The sequence below is a fragment of the Ammodytes marinus genome, assembly GCF_949987685.1.
Source record: "Ammodytes marinus genome assembly, chromosome: 23".
NCBI lineage: Eukaryota > Metazoa > Chordata > Actinopteri > Uranoscopiformes > Ammodytidae > Ammodytes > Ammodytes marinus.
The window spans coordinates 3,866,565-3,891,564 of record NC_137227.1 but is presented as its reverse complement, the minus strand read 5'-3'; the positions used below and the strand labels follow the sequence as shown (position 1 = coordinate 3,891,564).

General features: G+C 45.9%; 1 protein-coding gene across 1 annotated transcript in view; it reads left to right on the top strand.

Moving 5' to 3' along the window:
• ppargc1a (peroxisome proliferator-activated receptor gamma, coactivator 1 alpha) overlaps nt 1-25,000 on the top strand; it is a gene marked incomplete at both ends in the record, with an annotated part of 44,460 nt that overhangs the window by 11,777 nt on the left and 7,683 nt on the right. Inside the window, 7 exons of the mRNA XM_080051681.1 lie at nt 9,071-9,265; nt 10,446-10,571; nt 12,386-12,746; nt 14,772-14,817; nt 15,057-15,130; nt 20,745-21,930; nt 24,121-24,213. Coding sequence (XP_079907807.1) covers nt 9,071-9,265; nt 10,446-10,571; nt 12,386-12,746; nt 14,772-14,817; nt 15,057-15,130; nt 20,745-21,930; nt 24,121-24,213 — 2,081 coding nt within the window. The remainder of the gene's footprint in view (nt 1-9,070; nt 9,266-10,445; nt 10,572-12,385; nt 12,747-14,771; nt 14,818-15,056; nt 15,131-20,744; nt 21,931-24,120; nt 24,214-25,000) is intronic.

Sequence of the window (25,000 nt, the reverse complement as noted above, 5' to 3'; positions counted from 1 at the left end):
ATTGGATGTTGCTGCTACAAAGAATCAAATCTTACAGCATTCATGCCCCATCCCCCTGTCCTTTCTCAAAGAATTCCTGCGAGTTAGGATTGTATCGACTTAGGTGCACAGTTCCTTTGATGTTGTTTTTCATTTCTTAACTTGTAAAGATAGGCGCATCCTCACATGGTTGCCACCCGCACAAAATGCAAAAGACTTATGAAGTGCTCCGTGTTGGACCATGGCTGCTACTACACGTGCCAGCTCGTGCACATAAAGGGCATTCGAAAGTGTGCACGAAAATAAAAAAAACCTACCTCAGATAACACACTCACAAAGTCAGGACGCGGATAAGAGGCAAACACACCGCAGTGGCAGCGGCCCCCTCTACTACCTGGATCCAGGAGCGACAAGGCAACCCGCCCGCTCGCTCGCGTCGCTAGCGCACACAGACAGAATTCAAGGTAAAAGATAATGCGTTTATTTAGTAATCAGCAAATAGCTTTTATGCAGTGGGGTAAGTGGTGACGCCTGTGAGGCCCCGATAAGATCGTTTGCTTTCAGGTGTTTTCCCTGTCGCGCCACGTACGGCATTGAGTGCAAATTGAATAGGGTGACCTTTTTTTTTGCAGCGGAATCAAATTGACTGCGTTTCCCACCAAAAGATTCTGCCAATTCAATTACCATAAATTTGCGATATTTTGTGTGTGTGTGTGTGTGTGTGTGTGTGTGTGTGTCCCATCATAGTCCCAAACACATGCACACACAGATGTAGAATAGGGACAATGACACAAAAATACACCTTTTCTTTGAGACACTGTAGACCACTATATCTTGTCCACTGTAGCCCGGCTCTCCTTTGCGCTGGCATCTTTCCGAGGAAGACATTATTGTGACAAATGAAACGCCACAAAACCTGCGATGGGCTTGGCAGGGCCTTCAAAGGTCAGGGGCTGTGTGTTTGTGTGTGTGTGTGTGTGTGTGTGTGTGTGTGTGTGTGTGTGTGTGTGTGTGTGTGTGTGTGTGTGTGTAAAGGTGGTGTCAGCATCGGATAATAACATTGAGTTCTCGGTGCGAAAAAACAAGAAGTTCTGCTCTATTCTGCTACTCCTCGCAAATGTATGAAAATGTCAAAAGCAAAGTGATCAGCTCTCTCTCTCTCTCTCTCTCTCTCTCTCTCTCTCTCTCTCTCTCTCTCTCTCTCTCTCTCTCTCTCTGTGTAATAGCTGCATACATAGCTCTGTCTGAATGCTGATGAAAGACTTACATTCCAGCCCAGGAAATGTGGCAGTGTTCATTTAGCAAGATGGACATTGGAAACAGTCTCATATGCTCCTCTCTCTGTACTGTCTCTGTCTGTGCTCGCTCCCTGTGTTCCCCTCCACATCACATTATCAACAGTGTAACAGTATGTTCAAAGGAGCCCGTGCTTAGTAGTGCACATTCAGAGCTGCCGACTTAAGCAAATAGCTATTTGCATGCCATTAGGCAAAAAAAAAAAAAAAAGAAGCAGAGCGAATGCCCCATTCCTCATCCCATCTCTGTATCTAGCTGAATATTCTTTATTCAAGGCTTCAGCATCTCTGTTTTCCTCTGCCTCCCTGCTGCGACCGTCAAAGTCAGAGCAATCACAGCAATCAGTGCTTGCCCGTGCCAAGCCGATTGGGGAAGTAGCTTGCCAAAAACAAAAGAGTCAGTGTCCAATCACTACGATGGTTTGTGTGTGTGATTCTGTGGTGTTAGCAAACGCTCGCTTTGGACCATCTGTTGGACGGCTTGCAATAGGAAAACAACAGCAGCTTGGGGCAGAGCTGTACATGGGGAGGCTCCACCAGGAGGACAACACACACCAAATACCCCCCCCCCCCACCTCCATGATCCTATGGCTTGTTTGGATAGCTGTGTGGGAATGTGTGTGAGTGGGCACGCATTTTTATGCTGTGTCTGTATGGAAGTTGTTATGAGCTAGTCTTTATAGACATAGTCATAAATGTAAAGGATGTTGTTTCATTGGCAGTTTGCGTCTTCTTTCCAGCTGTCTGATATCTGGGCTCCATTTAAAAAATCTTTCTGGTTGTGTCTGTGCTCTGGTGGAAAGGTACACAAAATGCCTTGGAACCAAAGTTAGACTGAGGGGCGCTTTCACACCTGGCGTGGTTTGGTTTAGATTGATGGGTGCGCATCACCCAAGTGGACCAAAGAAGCGTACTTAGACCTATTTTGGAAGAGGAGGTCTTCTAAGGTAGGTACGCTTCCAAACAAACGCTAGTGCGTGACCACGACCCAACTGAGGAAACTATAGGTGTAAAAGAGAACCAAACCAAAACTAAAACAATGTATAATTCTAACATCTAGAGGCAGACTATCTAGGTGTGAAAGCGCCCTGATCGGGACTGGTCTATCTAAAGGACCTCGGTGGATGTGTTACAGAGTTCAGGTGGCTAGTTGTTTTAAGCAGGGGCCACAGCAGCACCATGGTTACCAGTCAAAGCAGTTTTTTCTTTCTTTCAACACAGAACTAGAAAGCATCAGCACTGCTAACATCCCTTGGGGTAGGTGTCTCAATCGGATCTGGCCTGTGTCAGGATGTGTAATAACAGTTCTCTTTCTCTCTCTCTCTCTCTCTCTTTGGCTCACTGTCACAGATATCCCCCTCTCTTCTCACTTTCTCTTTTTTCTCTCTCTCTCCCTCTCTCACTCCCCCCCCACCCCACCCCCCATCAGCCCATCTGATAGTGCTCCTAACAGTCTCAAATGGTTCCCAGGAGATGCCTCATCTCTTGCACACACACAGACACACACACACACGCACACACACACACACGGAAACACACACACGGAAACACACAAACACACACACACACACATATCCCGGTCCTCGCCGATGGGTTCAGACCACTTCCTCATTGATGTATAACTCACGTAGTCTTCTAAAGCAAGATGGACATCTGGCAATGTAGACAGTCAACCCCTTTTGACAACAGTGCTCCCTCTTCATTTTCACAGTGCTGCCTTTTTTGTTTAAACAGACACAAAAAAATATAGTGAATAACCAGCCAGAGCCGAGGTGTTATGACAAGGCCAGTTGTGTTACTATTATCACTAAGTAGGATGGAAAAGCCTAAACTAAAAAGATGCCTGGTGCTTGGACTAAACAATCTTGTCTGCATTGACACGCTACAAGATTGATCAACTTACCTTCTCAAAGCATTAGGATAAACCAGGGTATATACACTGGGGAGGACAGACAGACGGGTTAGGCATCTTTTTGATTGAATACAGAGACATACTGTTGGCCACCAGAACTGTGATTATCGTGCCCAGAACTCATCAAGATTTGACCACACATTGAAATGAAAAAACAATTCATTCTTTTAGTTGAAAATACATTAAATATGCATTGATGTTTGGGCGTTGCATCGATGCGGTTCGATATTTCGCAGATAGATCTATATTCAGATTAATATGGTCGGATAGAAAACGATGGGAGCCTTCAGTTAGCTGTGTTACAAAGTCAATCACACACACACACACACACACACACACACACACACACACAGACACGGCGAGGGACTTAACAGTGTTATGTATGGTTTCTCTGCTCCGTATAGGCCATAATCACCCTCTCTCCATCTCAGTAAGCTCATGCTAAATGACCAGACGTCTCCGGCGACTGCCATGATTTGTCTCTCTCCGCCGTGCATCGCGCCGTACCTTCCCCTCCCTTGCCTCTCTCTCTCTCTCTCTCTCTCTCTCTCTCTCTCTCTCTCTCTCTCTCTCTCTCTCTCTCTCTCTTTCCTCTCCTCCTCCTCCTCCTCCTACCTTTCCCTCCGCTCCCCCATATGCTGTTCCTGTGTGACCAGCCCAACGTGTCAGGCCTGACTAACGCCTTAACGGCTAGGCTGACGTTGATTTATTTCCTCTGAAATCTGGGGGCCGGGGGGTAATAACACAGAATGACATTATTTGTTTATCAAATCCAAGGCTGCTTCTCTTGGCAGAGTCAAGATGTAAGGACTTGATACCGGCACACACACATTCAACACACACACACACACACACACACACCTACACACACACACACACACACACACACACACACACATATAGGCTACTACACGCATACACACACACACACACACAACATGACAATTTCAGATTGTGCCATGATTAGACGCTCTGACTAGTCGCTTAACCTCATCCAAGGGAATTTCTTTTTCAAATCTGACAGAGCAGAGAGGGTGGGGGGGGGGGGGGGGGGGGGAGATTGAGATGAAGCAACGCAATTAAATTGTCAAGGCGAAAGGATTTAACCCCGCCACGCAATTTGGGGGAGCCAATTTATTAAGAATGTTTTCTGTCTGAACTAACTAAATGCTATTTCTCTATCTGCGGAAAGAGAGAGAGAGAGAGAGAGACAGGGAGCAAAAAAAAAGCGACAGTGAGGATAAACAGTGCTTTAAATACCAGATGACCCATTTAATGGGAGATATTTTATCTTCCCACACCCAGAGTGTCTGCCACATGTTCCGCCTCTCATTTTGAAGATAACGGCGCGCGGCTGTTTAGTCTGTTGAAACTTCATCTTGGTTGTTGTTCAGTGATCAGCTCTATCATTCTTGCACTTTTAACAACACGTTCTGGCTTCCCCTTTTAACATGTAAATGATGCCCCCCCCCCCCGACCCCCCCTCACCGAAAAAAGCTCGTTAAAAATATGAGCGCTGGCAAATTTGCTCAGGAGCTTGAAAATCCTCGGGAAGCAATTAGCGGGATTTAATTTGGCTATTTGCCCCGGTGTTCGGGAGCGAATGTTTGTTTAAAACAGCACCTTCACCTTTCCCGTTATCAGCAGTGTGTGTGTGTGTGTGTGTGTGTGTGTGTGTGTGTGTGTGTGTGTGTGTGTGTGTGTGTGTGTGTGTGTGTGTGTGTGTGTGTGTGTGTGTGTGTGTGTGTGTGTGTGTGTGTGTGTGTGTGTGTGTGTGTGTGTGTGTGTGTGTGTGTGTGTGTGTGTGTGTGTGTGTGTGTGTGTGTGTGAATAGTATCTCCTGGAACACAATGCTGTGCCGTGGGACTCAATAAAAGAGTTAAAGGCAAGGACAAACCTTCAAAGACAGCCCCTGCCTGATAACAAAAGGACCTCACCTAATAATGAACAACTGGAGCTATGGCTTTTCTTTTCTCCAATGTGGGGGATACTATATTGAAGAAGGAGGGGGGGAGAGAGAGACAGAAAGACAGAGAGAGAGAGAGCCTCTGCCAGCACTTGCCAGCATGTTTTATGGCTAATTGAAGCATTTGGAATAAAACAGCCACGAAATGGCACCCTTTAGAATTGGAGCGGGGTTAATATATTGTGATCCCACAATTAGCCCAGGATTGTTAAGATCTCTTTAATTCGGTGAGGTCCATTAAGCGGGATGGGGCAGAGGAAGTGCTCCCACTGAGACAATTCCTCTCTCCTCTCTTTGTTCTTGCTGCCCTCTCTCCCTCTCAGCAGCTGCTCTAGTAATCAATAGAAGTGGACACGGCCCGTCAGCAGGTTGCCAGGTTAGTCCGGCGTCGTCCCCCCTTTGGGTGCCATAGCTCCTGAAGCCTGGACCACTCTTTGAGACTCTGTGTATAAATATGCATCGGTAGTAGATTGACTTTGGTTCAGAGACTCTAATAGTGTGCCCTGTAAGGTGAGAGACTGCAGGCAACAACAGCGTTTTCTTTTTAAAACACAGGTCAACTTTGAGACTTTGATTTCGCTTCCATGGCGTGTCTTCTTTCATACTAGTTCAACTCAAAAGGTCCAAAATGTTCACCAAGATGTTTAATTGATTAAACCTTGTCTGTTTGCGTATGTATATTTCTTGTTGTTGTTAACCATCTGACAAATCATGAAAATATTTTTTCCTGTAGCCCCTTGATTTCAATGAAAAATGTATTCAAAATCTGTTCTGTAGAAACCTTGGACTCTCTTATACTGTAAAAATGAAGTAAATATTTGATCTCTGTCTTTCTCCATCACCTAGAATTTAGTTTTTTAAATAAATGCAAATGTAGGCCTATGCATAAGATAGTTTCGATATTGCGAAATGTGCGAAGTTATCCAAACATTTAAAAAAAAAATATATTAAATACAAAAAATAATGGTTTTAATGTAAGTAACCTGGCAAAGTTGCATGATGAAATCCATACATTTAATAAAAAATTTACCTTGTTCATGTGTAGTGCCTCGCCTTAGGGTGTCATGAGGAAAGCTTGCCCTCCTAGACGGGGGTATTAGATCATGCTCTCTCTCCTATGTAGTAATAATGATCACTGTGAGGTTTGCTCTTTACCCCAGTTTTTTTTTTTTTTTTTTAAATCCCCACTTGGCCTATGAGTGCCACCACTAGATCCCCTTAGCAGCGGCTTGCAGCTTGATCGTCACAACTCGGGCTTTAAACAAGTGTCTCTCTCAGAATATGAGAGTCCCTACTGGGGTTATCGGCGGGGATACAGTGTGTCTAGTGGGAGCTCGCCCAATTGGTGGAGGTTTTTGAAACAGGATTGAAATCGCTACGTTTGAGCCCGCTGCCACAGCCCTTAGAAAATTCCCAAATCCTTTCCAAAAAACCACAACGTAATGAAGCTTGCACAGGCCCCTTTGAACTTTTTAATGTAACCAGTGTCACAAGGTGGTGTAGAGTGCAATTTTTTTCTACAGAACTTACAGGTTTGAACTTACTCTCCTACAGCGGTTGAATATAAGGCTATAGACTCAAACACAGCCTTTTGCTTGGATAGGTGGTTGCGGTTGGACCCAAACAGATGGCTGTCCCATTAAAAGAGTCATTTGTGATAATCTTAAATTATCCCACTTTAAATTTCTCATGTGAGGATGTATTTATGGGGCTCTTGGATTTATCAGCGGTTAATACCTTCCCCGCTTAGTGCTCAGGTAATAACTCAGGGATGCTGGAAAACGGCTGAAGGTTTCAGTTAGCATGGGGGTTTCCAGCACAGTGGAGTCGAAGCTCCTTTGCACGTAATTAAACAGCATGTCACCCTCCATACAGAGCAATTTCCTGCCAGGCGTTTTTTGCTTTGCCAATGCGAGCACGGGCCTCGGTCTTACGTCGAGTTATCTCCCTGAAATATGTCCCCCCTTTATCATTTTTTAATAATGACTGAGTGTTCATGTTGTTAGCGGGGAAAAATCTACTCATTCAACATCAGATTAGGCTGTTTCCTCACTGTTAGAGAGCTAACTGAACGTCCCACGATATCTGTGTTATCTGTGAATGAAAATTGGACGGAGGGAGGGAGCATTAAAATGGCCACCATCTTATTGGTATATCTAAACCTGCTCCAGAAGTGACAGTCTGGGTGGGTTGCGTAATTGGGTTCAAATCAGTGGGGTAAACAGAAACAGAAGAAGTGGGGTGGTGGGGATACTTTCTTTGTGTATTGTGAATGTGGGGAAGTCTTCTGAGGTTTTTAGTGCTGTTATCTGAGAGGTTGGGTGGCCCCCATTGGCATAATGACGGCCACACGCCATGGCTGAGAGATGATAATTCTGCCATGTGCATAAAGGGATTTGTTCTTGTGTGGGTTGGTCCTGGCCACAGAAAGATCCCGGGGTGATGACGCTGTTTATCTTTCCACTGTCTTAAAGTCCCCTGGGTTTTTATGGGCCTTGGATCTTACACTTCCTGTTGTCACTTGTCACTGCACACAGATACAGCTGTACAAGCACACACACACACACACGCACACGCACACACACACGCACACACACACACACACACACACACACACACACACACACACACACACACACACACACACACACACACACACACACACTGCCAAGCAAGCTGCACATTTTCTGTTTTCATGCTTTGAAATGTGCTTGAAATCTGAATACAGACTGACTTGGAGCATAAAGTACACTGTCTTGTTTACCCACATAATGCTTAATAATGTATAATTCCTTTATTTCAAACAAATATTTAGATTTCTCTTTTAAAACGTTATGCATGTATGTATCCTTTAACTCAGAAATATTGGATTTTAGTACTTATCTTTTTTATGGGAACGTTTCTCTTGAAAGTCCTGGAAAAATTGAAGTTGTCTTTGAAAGCTACGGTCTGTGAACCCTGATACATCCTCTTTATTCTTCTTTTGTTCTTACTCTACTTGTACATGCATCGTTATTATCCCCAGTGAATTTCCCATGTCGATAGTTCAGCAGCGCTTTCCCCCAATTTCTATATATTCATCTCTCTGTTTCTTTATTTCCCATGCACACACACACGTCGTAATCTCTGCTATTAAAACAGCCAGCTGCAGGAAACACACACACACACGCACACACACACACACACACACACACACACACACACACACACACACACACACACACAACTCCTCTGGTACATCACAGAGGGGATGAGCGGCAAGAACGAGCTTTATTTATCATGAAATGTTGATGGCAACTTCCCGCCTAAACATCAGCTGTCATGCCAAACATTTTTAAATATATCACATTTATTGAGCATTTTGCGTGCAGTCATTTGCTTGATCTGTTGGATTGCCTACAAAAATCCTTTCGGCAAGCTGATCGTCTCTCTCAATGATGTGTGTGTGTTTGGGGGGGTGGGGGGGAGATGAGATGAGAGAGTCAACTTTTTGCTCATTGTTTCCATTACCCACACACACCCCCTCCGTACCATCCCTGTCTCTTCCTTAGATACTTGCTTACTTGTCAGCCCTGGTAATGGGTTTCTTTGGGGGGGAGGAGGGGGGGAGATATTATTTTGGTCCAGTAAGCTGCGTGCTTTAAATATGAGTGACAGGCTTGACTCACTTGCACTGGGAGAGAGAATTCTTTTTTATTTATTTTTTAAAGGCTTGCCAGAATGGAGCCAGCTCTACTAGTGCTGCTGCTGCAGGGGGAAAACGAATCTTCCCACTCTATTGACAAATAAAGTCGGCATGCAACCACCCACCACCTATACTTCCTGAAAAAAAAGATGCAACTTCTCTTGACTAAAATGTTCTATTTCTCTGTCTCTGTCTCCTCCTCCTCCTCCTCCTCCCCTTTTTCCCCTCCTAAGAAGATAGATGAAGAAAATGAGGCCAACTTGCTGGCAGTGCTTACAGAGACCCTGGACAGCATCCCGGTGGATGAGGACGGATTGCCTTCTTTTGAGGCCCTGGCAGACGGGGACGTGACCAATGCCAGTGACCGGAGCTGTCCCTCCTCCCCCGACGCCTCGCCACGCAGCCCAGAGCCTGAGGAGCCTTCCCTGGTAAGACTCCCAGACCCCTTCTCTGTTCACACTCTGCCATTGTCAGCACCCCTGGGGACAAAACATGATATAGCCTCGTTTACACTAAGCAGTGCAGGGTTTGGTTCGGTATGGCACGGTTATAGTTGAGTTTTCTACTGTCAAAAGGCTGACCACACCACAGCCATCACCCTCTGACATGAAGTCCATCTACAAAGTAAGGGTGCTGTTGGCAGTGAAAACACAATCCAGATCTCGGATCACCATTGTGTACCAAAACCGTGCCGTGCCAGGCCGAACTGTGCTGCTCAGTGGACACGAGGCAGTTATTCTTGAGACATGATGACCTCCAACCATGCCCACACTGTTTCATTTTGTTTGCCAGTTCATGGCAGACACCAGATAAGATTCTCAAACTGGTCTGGGCACTAGAATAAGCCTTTTTGTCTGGTTAGACGACTATATTTGGCAGCGCCGGATCCACACTCTGCCACAGTGTGTTCACTGTATGTGTAGTGAGAGTGTGCACAGATGCACATGCATGGGAGAGGGAAGTAAATGGAACGGATCAGTGTGTGTTTGTAGCTCAGTGCTAATTACAAAACAGTGCTAATGTGGCGCCAAATCAATGACATGAGCACTGCGGTGGGCCCAACTATGGTTGACACAGTGCCACAGGCCCTCAAGTCAAGCCGGTATATAAAGAAATACATCTAATCTCATTTACTCTGTTTGGATCTTAACTAATCCCCCTGTGCCAGAGTCATCTTCTTGGCAAAAATAAATGCCTCTCAATGAGAAGTCAGTGCTGTTTTTTTTTTAAACTTGTAGCCAAACCCATTTCTCTAGCTCAAAGGCTTTGACCTAAAATGTTATGTTCAGGTACAGTCCATTTTATTCCAAGCCGGTCCCTTTTCCAAATGACCTTTAGCCACATACTCCAGTGTGTTTATTCAATCATACTGGAGGAGCCCGGCTCTGTGTACATGAAAACACTACAACAGGGAGAATGACTTTCTTTTCCGTCACATGCTTAGAAAAAATCTCTAATCTTTTAAATGTTTTGCAATCGTGTTGGTCTCTGTTTTCTACATTCTCAAAGCACAGGGCGTCTAGTTGAAGGAAATTGGTATTTTGTATAACATTCACACATACTCATGTCTCCCCCCCCCTCTCTTGTTCCGTTTGGGTCCATTCGCAGCTGAAGAAGCTCCTTCTGGCGCCCGCAAACTCCCAGCTCAGCTATAATCAATACACAGGTGGCAAGGCACAGAACCATGCAGCCAGCAGCAACCACCGGATCAGACCACCACCTGCCGTCGTCAAGGTAAGGACAGAGACACACACACACACACACACACACACACACACACGTGTTCCTATACCTTTGTGAGGACCAACATTGACATAAGGCATTGCGTAGCCCCTTACCCTAACCTTTACCATCACAACTAAATACCTAGCCCCAAATGTCACAAAAACCGTAACCTCAACCTAATTCTAATCTGAACCTTAAAACCAAGTCTCAAACCTCAAACAGACCTTTTAAGAAGTGAAGACCGCACAAAATGTCCTCACTTTCCACAAATGTCCTCACTCTGACTGTTAGAAGCTTAAGTTGGTCCCCACAAATCTGCATTCACAAGTACACACATACACACAGCCTTACAGCTTATTTCACTCTCATACGCAATTCTTTTTTTGTGTTAGTGTTTGTTCATCCCTCTCACTGTGCGCTCTCGCTCTGTCGCGTCTCTCTTGCTCCGTCTCCCCCCCCACGTCTCACACTTTTTTCTTGTTTTGGTGGCCGTCTTTAGAAGTTTAGACTACTGCTCTAGTCTCCCGTCCCGGGGGGCCATCTCTTAATGAAAACAGGCTGATTGCTGTTGGGCTTTGCAGGCGTAGCGTCGGCACCGTTGTCTCATTAGCTCCACCACTTATCCGCCTTGGTATGGTGCCTGTTGGAAGAAAAAAAAGAAAAGAAGAAAAAATAGAGACAGGCGCTCTTGCGGCAAGATTGATGCCTTGAGACGACAAGATCAAAATATCAGACTTGATGTACTCATTAGATTGCTCTCAAAAGATTTTTTATTTTTGTAAAGGCGCGTGGTGTGTATGGAGATTAATTTTAGTCAGTGCATCATAGGGGTTTTTTTGTATGTGGGAAAGAAAGTATGTGTTTTCAGTTTTCTGATTTGAATTTCATGTCAGAGCGTGGCACACTGTACGCAGCACTTGATCATTTATTATTGTTCGGGGGGAAAGTGTGTCTCGATTTGTCATACACTCATGACTAGTCCTTAAAGTCCTCTGAATACAAAATGTATGTGATGTTGTAGGGTAAACACAACGCGGACACAGACTTTGTGTGTTTAGTGCGTACTGTGTTTGCCCATGCCGTGCGTCAAACTTCCTTTACAAGTCTATTTTCATACTGTGCCTTTGAGTCATGCATTTCTGGAGCACGGCGAATGAGGGCTCCCGGGGGGGGGGGGGGGGGACATGGTGGCGCGTGCGGTTGTTGCTCCGAGGGCCACGCAATTAAGATGATGGGCAGACTGCACCCCCCAGTAGGGGCAGCCACTGTGCTCTGTTAGCCTCTCTCTGGATCTCAAATGTCTTTTTACTTTAATTTTGTTAGTCCAAATAAAGCACTTAAGGCGAGACACTTCAGCTGAAAAGGGTTACATTTTAAGCTTGTAGATAACAACATGAAACTTTGCCAGTTGATTACTGACATTAAAACAATTCTTTTTTTGTATTACATTTTTTATTTATTTTTTACGTTTGAATAAATATCTCTTTAAAAACCAAAAATTGAGATGATGGACATAGCCAGAGTTACAGTCTTTATTTTATTTTGACAACATATTAGTGTCCATATAAGTTTAAACCAAACAGATTTTCGATACAGCTTCACATTCAAAAATACAGTACTATGTGTACAGGTCTTAAAAAAAGAAGCATTTTCAGCATGTTTTTGAGAACAAAATAAAATAAAACCAAAATCTCTTAATTGACCAGTGCTTGCATGCAGTGCTTCACCTTAACACATTGTCACAACTCGATCGACTGCACTACACTAACAACAGTAAAAGACAATCTGCTAATGAATGTTTCTGTCTCTCTGTCTTTGGGCAGACGGAGAGCCCCTGGAACGGCAAAGCGAGAGGGGGCTCCATCAGTGGCCAACAGAACCGCCCGGTGAGGCGGCCTTGCACCGAGCTGCTCAAATACCTGACGGCCACCGATGACATCCTGCTGCACGCCAAAGCCAGCGGCGACGCCAAGAGCAGCATCAGCCTGGGCGCTCTGGGGGCTTCCTCCTCCTCCTCCTCCTCGCCCTCCTCCACCTCTTCCTTCTCCTCCCTCTCTTCCACCTCTTCTACCTCCTCTACCTCCAACAACTCCAAGAAGAAGACAGCAGCAGCCGTACCATCACAACAACAACAACAACAGCAACAGCCAACGAATCAGCAGCAGCAGCAGCATCACCAGCGAGGTGAGAGCCGGGCTGCAGGCGAGTGTAGTGTGGGGACTGGGAGGTGGCAGCAGCAGCCGCAGAAGCAGCAGCCGCGTTGCACTCACCGTGACGGGCACAGAAGCCATGCCCCTCACCCCAAACTGGAGCATGGCACGCCCAGTGAAGAAGGCGCCGCGGGCCGCCTGGCTGCCGCCGCTAGGTTCATTAGGTATATGCATTCTTATTCCCTCCCTCCCCGAGAGGCGAGTCACGGCTGCGAGCGTTGCCGAGAGGCTGCGGGCGCCAAGCAGGCTAGCGAGGGCTTTGGCAGGCAAGGCCAACGTAGCAGTAGCACTAGTAGTAACAGAGGTAGCAGCGGTAGCGGCGGTGGTAGTAGTGCCGGCCGTGCGCCACATAATAGGCACATCACAGTGACTATTAGGAAAAGGGACGAGAAGCCCGGTCACCCTTTACTTAGCCAGCTGCTCACCTCCAAACCCAGGCCTGCTAGGTACAGAGCCCACTTACTCCCACCCCCACCTCCTAAGAGCCCTTTACCCAGCACTCAGAGCAAATCGGCAGGTAAGAGGTGTGAGAGCCCCGCCCAGGAGGAGGAGGAGGAAGTGTTGGGAGGGAGCGCTGATTGTAGAAAGCGGGCAGTAAGTCCAGTGGAAGCGCCCGCCCCCAGCGACACAGGGTCCCTGTTGTCCCCTCTGGCCTTTGACCTAGAGAGCTGGGTAGAGAGCCAAGCAGACTTGGGTCTAGACCACTCAGTCTATGGGCTAGACATGGGCTTTGGACTAGAGCTGGGCTGGCTAACCCATGATGGGGAGGATTTATTCCATGATGAAAATGATGATGATTGTGTTGATGACGATGCTGCTGACCATGTCACTGGCAGCCCTGCAGCGGTGCTCTCGCAAGGCCCACCCAGCCCACTCTTCCCTGACACTAGCATTGCAGAGCCCGCCCCTCCCCGCATCATAGAAGGGGCACAAGGGCACCCACACAGGCAGGCACTGAGCAGGCACCCCGACGACCAGGGTCACCCATTGTTAGGTAATCATGACTGCATCCCCCCGTATCCCCCCCTCCAACTGGCCTTATATCTCTTGCTCTCTCTTCTCCCCCCTCTCCTACTTTAACAACTTCCCAGTTTGACTTCACAACTAACCCCCTTTCTAATACAAATCTAACCGTCATTTGAAACAACAACAACAATGGACACAATCAAGCCTGCTAGCCAAACACTTTTTTTGCTAGTCCCAGAGGCAAAATAAAGAGAGTGACTTTAACAAAAAAAAAACAAGGAAGGGGTGGGGAAAAGGGGTGAGCCTTGTCTTGCTACTGTACATTTTGTATTCATTAAGTAGTAGACCCTTGAACCATGTCTGGCTGATTGAGCTGAGTGTGCTGAATCTCTCCATGTTTAGAACTCAGAGCCCGGGTGCTGCTCTTTCCACTGTCGTTGCTACTAAAGCCACGTTTCCCTTTAGCTGAGGCACAAGTCGGCCAGAGCCTCGGGCAACTGCACAAGCTTCCTTGACTCTCCTTTCTTCCTCCTTTTTTTTCTCTCCCCTCCTCTGCTTTTTTTTGGTGCATGCGATTATGACTTTTTGGTTGTCCGGGGAGGGGCTCACCCACATGTCATGTGTCCTTTTTGTTTGTGGCATCGTCTCTCTCTGTCTTTGTTTATTTTTGTTTTATTTTTTTTATGTCCCATTTCGATCTATTTTGTTGTCTTGAGCCGGGGAATGTCTGTGTCTAGACACCTGTGAAATATACACACCATCACTTCATCCTGCCTCACAGAGTGAACAGTCTTATCCTGAGAGAATAAATTCTTTAAAAAACGGGGTCAATCTAAAAAAATAATGAAAAAAGTTTTGTACAATAGCAGATTGTCCATCAGGAGACTTTCTAACAGGTTTCTTTTGTAGCAGTAATTGAAGCAATGAGCCAATTTGAGAGGAATTGTTGCAGAATGTGGACCTGTTATCTGCTGCTGCCGTTGAGTGTGATAACTAGATCAATAATTACCCATGCTCCCTTTGTGTTCTGCAGCCAAACCAACCACCTTGCCACTTCCTTTGACCCCAGAGTCTCCAAAGTAAGTCTGAGAAAGTTTTTCCCACATTATTCCAGGCAACAAAAAAAGCAACAACAGACTACAGAAACGAAAAAATATATAGAAAAAGCCAGAAAAAAAAGCTACACAAACTTATAATCCAACTTGAGGCATTTTGTGACTCATTTCCATTTCCTAAATCATAAAAAAAGCTTTTGAATTCTCAAATTAAACCCCATGAAGTAAAATGTTTCCCTCTTTTGTTGTTTGTTGTCTTCCAGTGACCACAAGGGATCACCGTTTGAGAACAAAACCATTGAACGCACATTAAGCGTGGAGATTGCTGGAACCCCAGGTAAGCCCACTTTTCTGATCGCTCAAAACACATTCAGTTACTACTCTTTAGAGGTGCTACGAGGAACTTTTGAATGCTATTTCTTTATAGTCTTTTCTAAATGCCTTTGCCATGGGTACACTCACCCAGTGACAATGGCTGGCGTAGTAAAAACACTACCGCTTTTGTCCAAAGGGGGTGCAAGAATTAACACAAACTGAAAGTTCTTTGGAGCACATTAAAAAATTTAAAAAAACAAGAATCGTCAGCCGTTGTAGCCAGCAATGGGTTAACTCTGGCTCCGACATCTCGATAGTTTCCATTACAGTTCAGAGTTCAAGGTGAGGGCATATGGGAACATTTTTTATGTGCCTGAGTATTGATTAGGCTTTCCAATCTCTTCTGGGGGTTTATGAGCGAACCCTTCCCATCCTCTACTCCCCTATTCCCTGGCAGTCAAGAGTTAATAAGCTTTTTCCTCTTCCTCTATAAGATCCTAATGCGCTCTGACTGACAGTTAAACTTAGCCTACTCATCACAGTGAAATTTAAATGGCGGTTTTAATTGGTTTTCGGCAGTATAATTCAGCCTTTGCATGTATGATCTGTGGCTCGCCCTTCCTTTGGTCTCCATACAGGCAACTTGGCTGACTTGAAGAGTCCTTTCCCAATGTAAAGACCTACAGTATATGTTTTGTAAATGAGAGTCAATGAGTGTTTTTTTTTATGGCATCATCACTGACATCGTCCTTTTAAAAAACTTCATTATTAAAGGTGCTCCGAGGAACTTTCAGTTTGTGTTAATTTTTGTTCCCCCTTTGGACAAAAGCGGTAGTGTTTTTACTACACCAGCTGTTTTTCCTGGGTGAGCATACCCATGACAAAGGCAATAAGAAACACAATATAGAAATAGCATTCTTTGCACTGATGGTCTCGTTTGCTGTTGCATGTCATTGATGATCATCAGAGGAAAACTAAGATTGTTTCAGAAATGTTTCAAAGTTCAAATTAGAAAAGCTAAAGGCAAACTGTCATTATGGGACTAACATGAAGAGAATCGCAACTAAAGCCGCAATATCAATCTCTCTGTCTTTGTGCAAACCAGCAAAGTCAGTAATTACCCCCTCACCCCCCTTTTCTCTCCACAGATTAATCATCTAAAGTTAATAAAAAATAAAAATGGCTGCCCTTTAGACTTGCACACTGTGTGCACCGTGCACTGGCCCTTATAGGGGTATTTATTTACCAGCAGGGGAACTGGACCCACTCACCTTATGCTTAGCCTTGAAGGGGGGGATGTTAATTTGAGGTCCCCCCTCCATGTCCTTTGACCTTGGTCCAAGTGCTGTTGAACCCTTGTGTTGTAAGTAAGCGCTTGGGGTCAAAGGGAATGCCTGTTGAGACCTATAGAGAAAGGGCTTCTCAGTTTAGCTCTGGGGAAATCCAGCACAGTTCATATTTCTTCCTATTTTACTGCACGTTGGTCAAGGTGGGTGAGTCTATGTTGACCAATGGCCAAAAAGCTTGGAGGGGAGGGGGGGGAAGGGTCCGTCCGTTCTGTACAGGATGGGAACTTGCAAATTACATCTCTAAAGGCAACCAAAAGAGCCCAAGTTAGAGTTTTGAAAGTGGGTGGGGTAGCTATCTTTGAGCATGAGACATCTCCAAAATCATTAGCTAGTTGTTCAACTATCACTCAGATCTGAGCATAGCAATATACACATGTTTTAACGAGATTATGTCATAAGGCCTAACGTATGCAGTAGGCAGGCTAGAGCAGCTTAAATAAGGCGCCTGTTTGAGTGATTATCCAATCAGATACTTGCAGAGTTTTAACAGCTGCCTTGACACCGTATCCTGCCTGAACTAACGCTACGCTCCATTTGTGTGTGTGTTTGTGTGACTTGTAAATGAGAGTCAATGGGCGTTTGTTTTTATGGCATCATTATTGGCATCGTCCTTTTAAAAAACATCATTATTAAAGGTGCTCCGAGGAACTTTCAGTTTGTGTTCATTCTTGTTCCCCCTTTGGACAAAAGCGGTAGTGTTTTTACTACACCAGCTGTTTTTCCTGGGTGAGCATACCCATGACAAGGGCATTAAGAAACACAATATAGAAATTGCATTCTTTGCACTGATGGTCCCGTTTGCTGTTACATGTCATTGATGATCATCAGAGGAAAACTAAGATTGTTTCAGAAATGTTTAAAAGTTCTTCGTTACACCTAACTATCATTAGAAAAGCTAAAGGCAAACCGTCATTATGGGACTAAAATGAAGAGAATCGCAACTAAAGCCGCAATATCAATCTCTCTGTCTTTGTGCAAACCAGCAAAGTCAGTAATTACCCCCTCACCCCCCTTTTCTCTCCACAGATTAATCATCTAAAGTTAATAAAAAATAAAAATGGCTGCCCTTTAGACTTTCACACTGTGTGCACCGTGCACTGGCCCTTATAGGGGTATTTATTTACCAGCAGGGGAACTGGACCCACTCATACCTCATGTCTGGCCCCCAGACATGAGGTATGAGCTTAACCTTGATGGGGGGGGGTGTTAATTTGAGGTCCCCCCTCCATGTCCTTTGACCTTGGTCCAAGTGCTGTTGAACCCTTCTGTTGTAAGTAAGCGCTTGGGGTCAAAGGGAATGCCTGTTGAGACCTATAGAGAAAGGGCTTCTCAGTTTAGCTCTGGGGAAATCCAGCACAGTTCATATTTCTTCCTATTTTACTGCACGTTGGTCAAGGTGGGTGAGTGTATGTTGACCAATGGCCAAAAAGCTTGGAGGGAGGGGGGGGGGGGGAGGGTCCGTCCGTTATGTTCCACCGCGTTACCACTTTACAAGGACAGTCAAATAAAAAAAGCCCTTCACCTGACTACTTCACCATCCGGCACATATTTAGGATTGAATATTAGCAGAAAAAAGTCATTAGTCCGGAAAAGCTCTAGGTTACTGAGCCCTCTATTCCTACTTAGGGATTAGCGTTTGAGTCCTGTGCTTGTGTGAGAGTGGTGGATATAGATCCCAGTAAGGGGAGGGTTTGTGTGTGAGAGCATATTTTTTTATTTTTTATTTTTTTTTTTAGGCCTGGAGATACTTGTCCCTTTTGCAGATTAATCCAGTAACATTCCACTACAATAGAGATTATGGTGGCGCTACTGATAACCATATTGGACGTTAGCCATGTGGACCTTAAAGGCAGGTCAAAAAACCACTAACGGATGGAAGTTTCCATGAATCACTGCCACAAACATATTTGATAGCTTTATGAGTGTAGTAGTAGTAGTAGTAGTGGTGCTGTAATTATTAATTCATTATCAGTTGCATTTAGACCTTTAACCTTTTGTACTGAATTCAAGGATGTTATTAATAATGACTTTTGGACTGTTGGCTGTATGTTTTATTGACACTCCCTAAGAAGGGCACAGTGAAGGCTACTAACAGCGGTGCAGGGAGTTCTCTTGGGATCGGACTGTCCTTTGCCTAATCTCTGGCCCCGGCTAATAGATTTACCCTTTGCCGCCACTGTTGTCTTTAATTAGTCTTTCTCATGACATTGGAGTTGGGTCTGTGTTTGGCTTTTTTGCATGGCTTACCGCTGCGCATATTTCTTCTGGTCTTGATCTCTTGCTCTATTGGCTTCAGTATTGGTGTTCTGTCCTGCCAATCATCCATCACCAGCAAGTTTGACTGAGAGGCACACATTCATCTCAATCTGATTTATTTCAGCCCCCCATTGCTAATGGCTCCTAGTTTATGACCCCACGCGCGCATTGTTTTGGACAGATGTCGCTTCATTGCCAAAACAGACAGAGTTCCTTCTGCAGGATGGGAATTACATCTAAAGGCAACCAAAAGAGCCCAGGTTAGAGTTTTGAAAGTGGGTGGGGTAGCTATCTTTGAGCATGAGACATCTCCAAAATCAGTAGATATATGTTCAACTATCACTCAGATCTGAGCAAAGCAATATACACATGTTTTAACGAGATTATGTCATAAGGCCTAACGTATGCAGTAACAGTAGGCAGGCTAGAGCAGCTTAAATAAGGCGCCTGTTTGAGTGATTATCCAATCAGATGCTTGCAGGGTTTTAACAGCTGCCTTGACACCGTATCCTGCCTGAACTAACGCTATACGCTCCATATCTGTGTGTGTGTGTGTCTGTGTCACTTCCAGAACTGTGGGGAAAAAGGGTCCTACGAGCAGACACACAGTCACATAATAAGGCGATTGATAAGTTGTCGGATCAGGCATTGCATTCAGAGCAAGCGGTTTCAGAAAGTTGCATATTTATGTATCGGGCTCCCCCACACTCTCTTTGTCGAGCTGACTTACCGCGTGAATACTCCTCCACTGGATTTGATACTAATAGCTGTCATTTGGTGCAATTCACCAGCAAGAAAAGGATGATGTGGATTACAAGAAAGGCAAAGAAAGTAGGGAGAGCGTAGGTGTTTCAAAGGGCCTGAGTGCGACTCCAGAGAGAGGCTGTTAGTGACGAGCTTGTGTGTGTGTGTGTGTGTGTGTGGAGAGGGGGGGGGGCACATTTTTCCTGTGTGCGAGACAGAAACAGAATAGGATGCAGGGAGAGATGGCAAGGAAGGGGGAGGAATAGAGATTGATCCGTGGTAGATGGCAGACAGGGAGAGAGGCAGCATCCAAGTCTACAGGAGAGAGGAGGCAAGAGAGAGAATGAGAGTAATGGTGGCGGCTGTTTGTGTGAGTGCATTAACAATGCTATAAAGTGGGCTCATCTCAGGACTTCCCATATAACTGCCATCTGTCTGGTTGTAAATCTGTAGGAGGCGGGCAGAAGAGATGTGTGTGTGTGTGTGTGGGGGGGGAGCAGGAGCAGTAGGGACATGCCATCTGAGAAGAATGACAACCCATTCACCAGTACTCCCTGAGCTTCCATGACATATAGTGGACATCTCGCCATGACTAGATCACTGCTGCTGCTTGCTATCTTATACTTTAAGAGTGGTGGTGGTGGTGACACATCTTTCTACATTGTTTCACAGAAAAATGGAGACGGCACTGGATAATCTTAAAACATGCACGCCCCCCCCCCCCCCCCCTCATGTCAGTCTCAGTCTCTTTCAGGGCCGATGGAGAAAAAAAAAGGTTTTTATTCAGAGGAATTGGCTCCTGTCCAGTGCAGACATTTATGTGAGACAGGCCAGTGATGTGATACATGTAGTTCAATTTTTTCATTGAATGCATTACGTTTGTCCTCTACTGCGGGCTCTGTGTTATGTTTTTTTTTTTCATTAAAGGGGATCTTTTCAAGGTCAGAGAAGGGAAGGGGATGGCAAGTCATCCGTATTACAGCCCGCCACCATATTAAGTTACACCAAGCATTACATTAATCTGTCAAGATTGCAATAAATTCCAGATCAGGATTAGGCCAAGTGAAAGTGAATATTTTAATCAGGCATGTGTGTGTGTATCTGTGTCCGCTGTCCATAAACTGACCCCGTGGAGTTTATAGATGAGTGAAGGGAGGGAGGGGGGGGCACATGAGATGGGAGGGATATTTGGGGGAGGTTTGCATTATGATTCTATTTTCCTTTTATGGAAAACCCTAACCCCTCCCCCTTACCCTCCTCTTTTTCCCCCCCTCTTTCCATCTGCAGGTCTGACACCACCTACCACGCCCCCACACAAAGCCAGTCAAGAGAATCCTTTCAAAGCATCGCTCAAAACCAAGTTGTCTTCATGTTCCTCCTCGGCGGCGGCGGCCTTGGCATGCAAAAGAGCCAGGCTGAGCGAGCCGGGCCCCTGCACTACGGCCCCGGCCCCAGGAAACCCCGCCAGGAAGGGCCCTGAACAGACTGAGCTCTATGCACAGCTGAGCAAAGCGTCCACCGCCCTCCCTTACTCCGTCGCCCAACACAACACAGCGGCGGTGGTGGTGGAGGGTGGCTGCCCCGAGGAGCTACGCGCCGGCGCTAACAACAATAAGCGCAGCGGCGGCGGCCACAGCGACCATGACTATTGCCAGGCTAAGAAGGACGGCAGCACAGCCACTGTTACCTTGACTAGTACAGGGGCCATTGCTGTTCCCGTGCCCAACAAGGCAGAGGACCGGCACGTTGAATGTAAGGACTCAGCCATGCCACCTTCCTCCTCCTCCTCTTCATCATCTTCATCTCCTCCATTATCAGCTCCATCCGTTCCTTTGGCCAAAGAGCAGAACTTTGCCTCTGTGGATGGAGGCCAGGTCCAGGGTTTAGGGAAGCAGACCCTAACGCAAATAGCCCAGATCTGGTCACAAGACGTTAGCGCCATCACCGACGGGGACCAACAGCAACACTCTTCTGCCGCCACCAGCCGGAAGCTCCTGTGCGACAAGGAGATCAGAGCGGAACTCACTAAGCACTTTGGCTTCCCCTTGCAAGCCCTTTATAACCCGGAGAAAGAACTGAGCAGTAAACCCAATAAGCCCGTTGTGGCCCCTCAGTCCCTCAAAGAGGGCGAGGGTGCTACCCCCCTGAACCAAGGATTCCTGCCCTTTCACGAAGACATCGAGCTGGGTGATGGCCGCGAGAGTCGCTTCCTGTACCCGTGGGAGGGCACCCCTCTGGACCTGCTGTTTGACTGCCCGCCCTGCTCTCCGTCCTGCTCCTCCCGTGGCTCCGTGTCCCCGCCCTCCTCCCTGCTGCTATCTCCCAGCATGCCGTTCTGCTGGACTAGCGGCGGCGGCAGCGGAAGCGCTGGCTCACGCTCACGTTCTCGATCCCACTCCGGCTCCCGCAGCTCCTCCTCACACCACCGGAGACGCTCCCTCTCCAGCTCACCTGACAGACACCCCTCCTCCTGGTAAGTCCTAATGTGACGCGCACACACACACACACACACACACACACACACACACACACACACACACACACACACACACACACACACACACACACACACACACACCCATGCAGTTTAACCAGAGCTTGAAGCTGGCAGGGGATCCAAGGATCAAAGCTTGTGTCAGACAGGATGGACCCTGTAGAATCTTAGCATGGGTTCAATGCAGAATGGATTGGGCAAGTCAAGTTTTTAGCAGGTGAAAAAGGGCGTGGAATAGATTACAGTTTGATTGTATTCAGTTGTTAAAGGTAACACAGCATGCTGTTTTATATTTTTCACAGTGTCGTTGCTGAATTTTCTCTTTTCAGCCTCTGAAACGCCTTCCAAAAAGCCCAGTCCGCTTTGACTCTAACTGGCGGAATGAATCAAACTGCTAGTTAGATCCAGTGGTATCTGGGGGTGTATTCATCACAGATGGAGGTAGTAGTAGGTTAGGTTGGTAATGGGCGGCTTGGCTTCTCCCCTTATGACATCATAAGCGGAGAGAAATCTGACTTTTGAAAAAAGGTTGTCAGAAAGGTGGAGGTGCACAAAAAGAGAGAGGGTTGTTTTTTCTCATACTTTGAGTGTCCCTAAACACATTAATGCTGAACAACCATGAAACAGTGCATTTTGCACAGTAGCTGACCTTTTCACAAACCAAATTTACCTTATTAAACTAGGTGATACTACAATTTCTCTGGACTTTCTGTGAGGGGGAAAAGAGATGTTGTGGGTTGAATTGTGAGATCTCCATAAAAAAGAACTTGGAATGAGCAACAACAAAAAAAAGATAAAAGCCCACAACATGCAACGTGCCAGAGGCGCTGGGGTTTTTGGAACAGTGTGATTTTTAATCTCTAAGGCAGGAGAGTTTTACTTGAGTGTCTTCCTAAAAAAACTCCCCCTCCTTTCCCCCGCTCTACTCCTTCACATTTCTCCAGTTTTTTTCCCCGTTTGATGCCGGGCTATTGTTTTAAGCAGCAGCTGTTGTTTTTACTGAGTGGCAAAACCCTCCTCTCTCTTCACATCCCCAGAGATGAAAGCAAAACCCAGGCTGTGGGAATGTAGTCTCCAAACCCCCTTTTCAAAAGACACTCCAATCATCATAGCTCAGTGTGTGAACTACATTTCCCATGCTTCTCTTTGATCAGAACCGAGGGGGTGTTGGGTTTGCGGGGGGGGTGGAGAACTGAAGAAACCCGTAGTTAGTGAGAGGGACGTGGGTAGATTCAGTTTGTCAGTTGTGGTTCATTGAGTGCCTCACAGTGTACTCCACTGCAAGTCGCTCAGTTTGTTTGCTGTATTACTTAAAGGTCAGTTTACTGCACACAAAGCCAATAGAATCACTTTAGTCCGTGGTCGCGCCCCTTGTGCTTTTGGTCCACACCAACTTTGCTAACAAATTATACAATAATACTAGTCTCAAGGCATTCGATCAGAATCTGACACTGACAAGCTTTTCTGAAAACTACTTGGTTGGTAGGGATTGGAATTTGTTCTGAAAAATGACAGAACAAGAAGGCTTGTTATGTTTTAATGCAAGAACAGAATATGAATATGGGGTGGCAGCAGAATCAGTCTCAGAAATCCGAAGTGTAAATCCTTGATATTTTCCAAAACTGGCAGCCCTTTTTGCTTGTCTGAGCTTCCCAAATTTCTCTCGCTGCATAATTCAGCTCTTCCTTCTTCAGCAACGCTTCAATAATTAAGCATCAGAAGGGTGCAGGGATACAGGCTTCACAGTCAGGGCCACTAGGGCCGACTAGTATTGACCATTTCCTCATACAACATAGATAGCAGGTGCATGTATATGTCAGCTCCGGTGTGTACAAAAAATCTGAAAAAAAATCTGAAAATCATGCACTTTCAAGAACTATGGATTAGATTACGACAAGGCTAGGGAAAAAATTCCGAATGCTTTTTTATCTGGAATTAACCCAGTTTCGGGGCGTCTAAGTGGGTCTTGTGAATATCAAAGGGAGTTAATTTGGTTCCCAAAGCCAAGAACAAATTAAAGCAGGGTGTCAGAAGTTTGCAGGAGTCAACAGTATGTAGTTCATCTCATGTGTGAAGCTGAACACCCATTCCGAGATGTGTTTTTCTTCTTCTTCATATTAAACATTCTCTGCCCCCCCCCCTTCCCCCCTCCCTCACCCCTCCACACAGGTCTCGTCACACCACAGATTCAAGCACTTTTCGTTCCAGGACTCACAAGAGCCCCAACCCCATGGCTCGATCTCCTCTCAGCCGCAGGCCAAGGTCAGTATTTTACCATTTATATTAATATTACCTCCAATTTTATATGTATCATTAACCTTTTGTCAAGTCACATTTGTTAGATTAGGACAAACGTTTATTCTTAGCAAATACAAGACCTCATTTTGGTAGGCAAGGAAGGACGGCAGAAAAGACCATAGTCTATACAAATGAACTGAAAGCAACTTTTTCCTCAAAATAGTATGATTTCCCTGTGATCCCCTCGTTTTATATCATCCATCCACATTCTACATAGGGGGCCCCCTGACAAACATTCAGTGCAACTATGTTCAATTGATCATGTTTTATTGGACAAGCAGCAAAGCAAATCCCAAAGCCTAACTGATGCACGCTCATGACTCGTCAGCGCTCCCAGCTGTATTATAATGACGCTTATTCAACTTAGTGCCTCTGCAGTTTTCCGTGAGCCACCTTATATACTGCAGAAGGGGGGGGGGGGGGGGGCATTTCAATATGCAGACAAGTAGGGGCAGGGAGAGAGAGATACAGAGAGACAGAGAGAGAGAGAGAGAGAGAGAGAGAGACTGACACCATCTCAGCACTCCAAGCTGATTTTTGCACCCACGGGCCTAATGACACCCGACAAGCCCACAGAGAGAGAGAGAGAAGTCGCTCATCAGTTAAAAACTCAACGGACACGTCTCGTGCCAGTCCGGGGGTAGAAAGTTGCACTTTTTTTTTTTCCTCCTTTCTTGATGAAGCCCTATCTAAGCAGAAAGTAATGACATGTGAAGTTGTGCTGACAGTTGCAGCTGCCTAAACCCCCCCC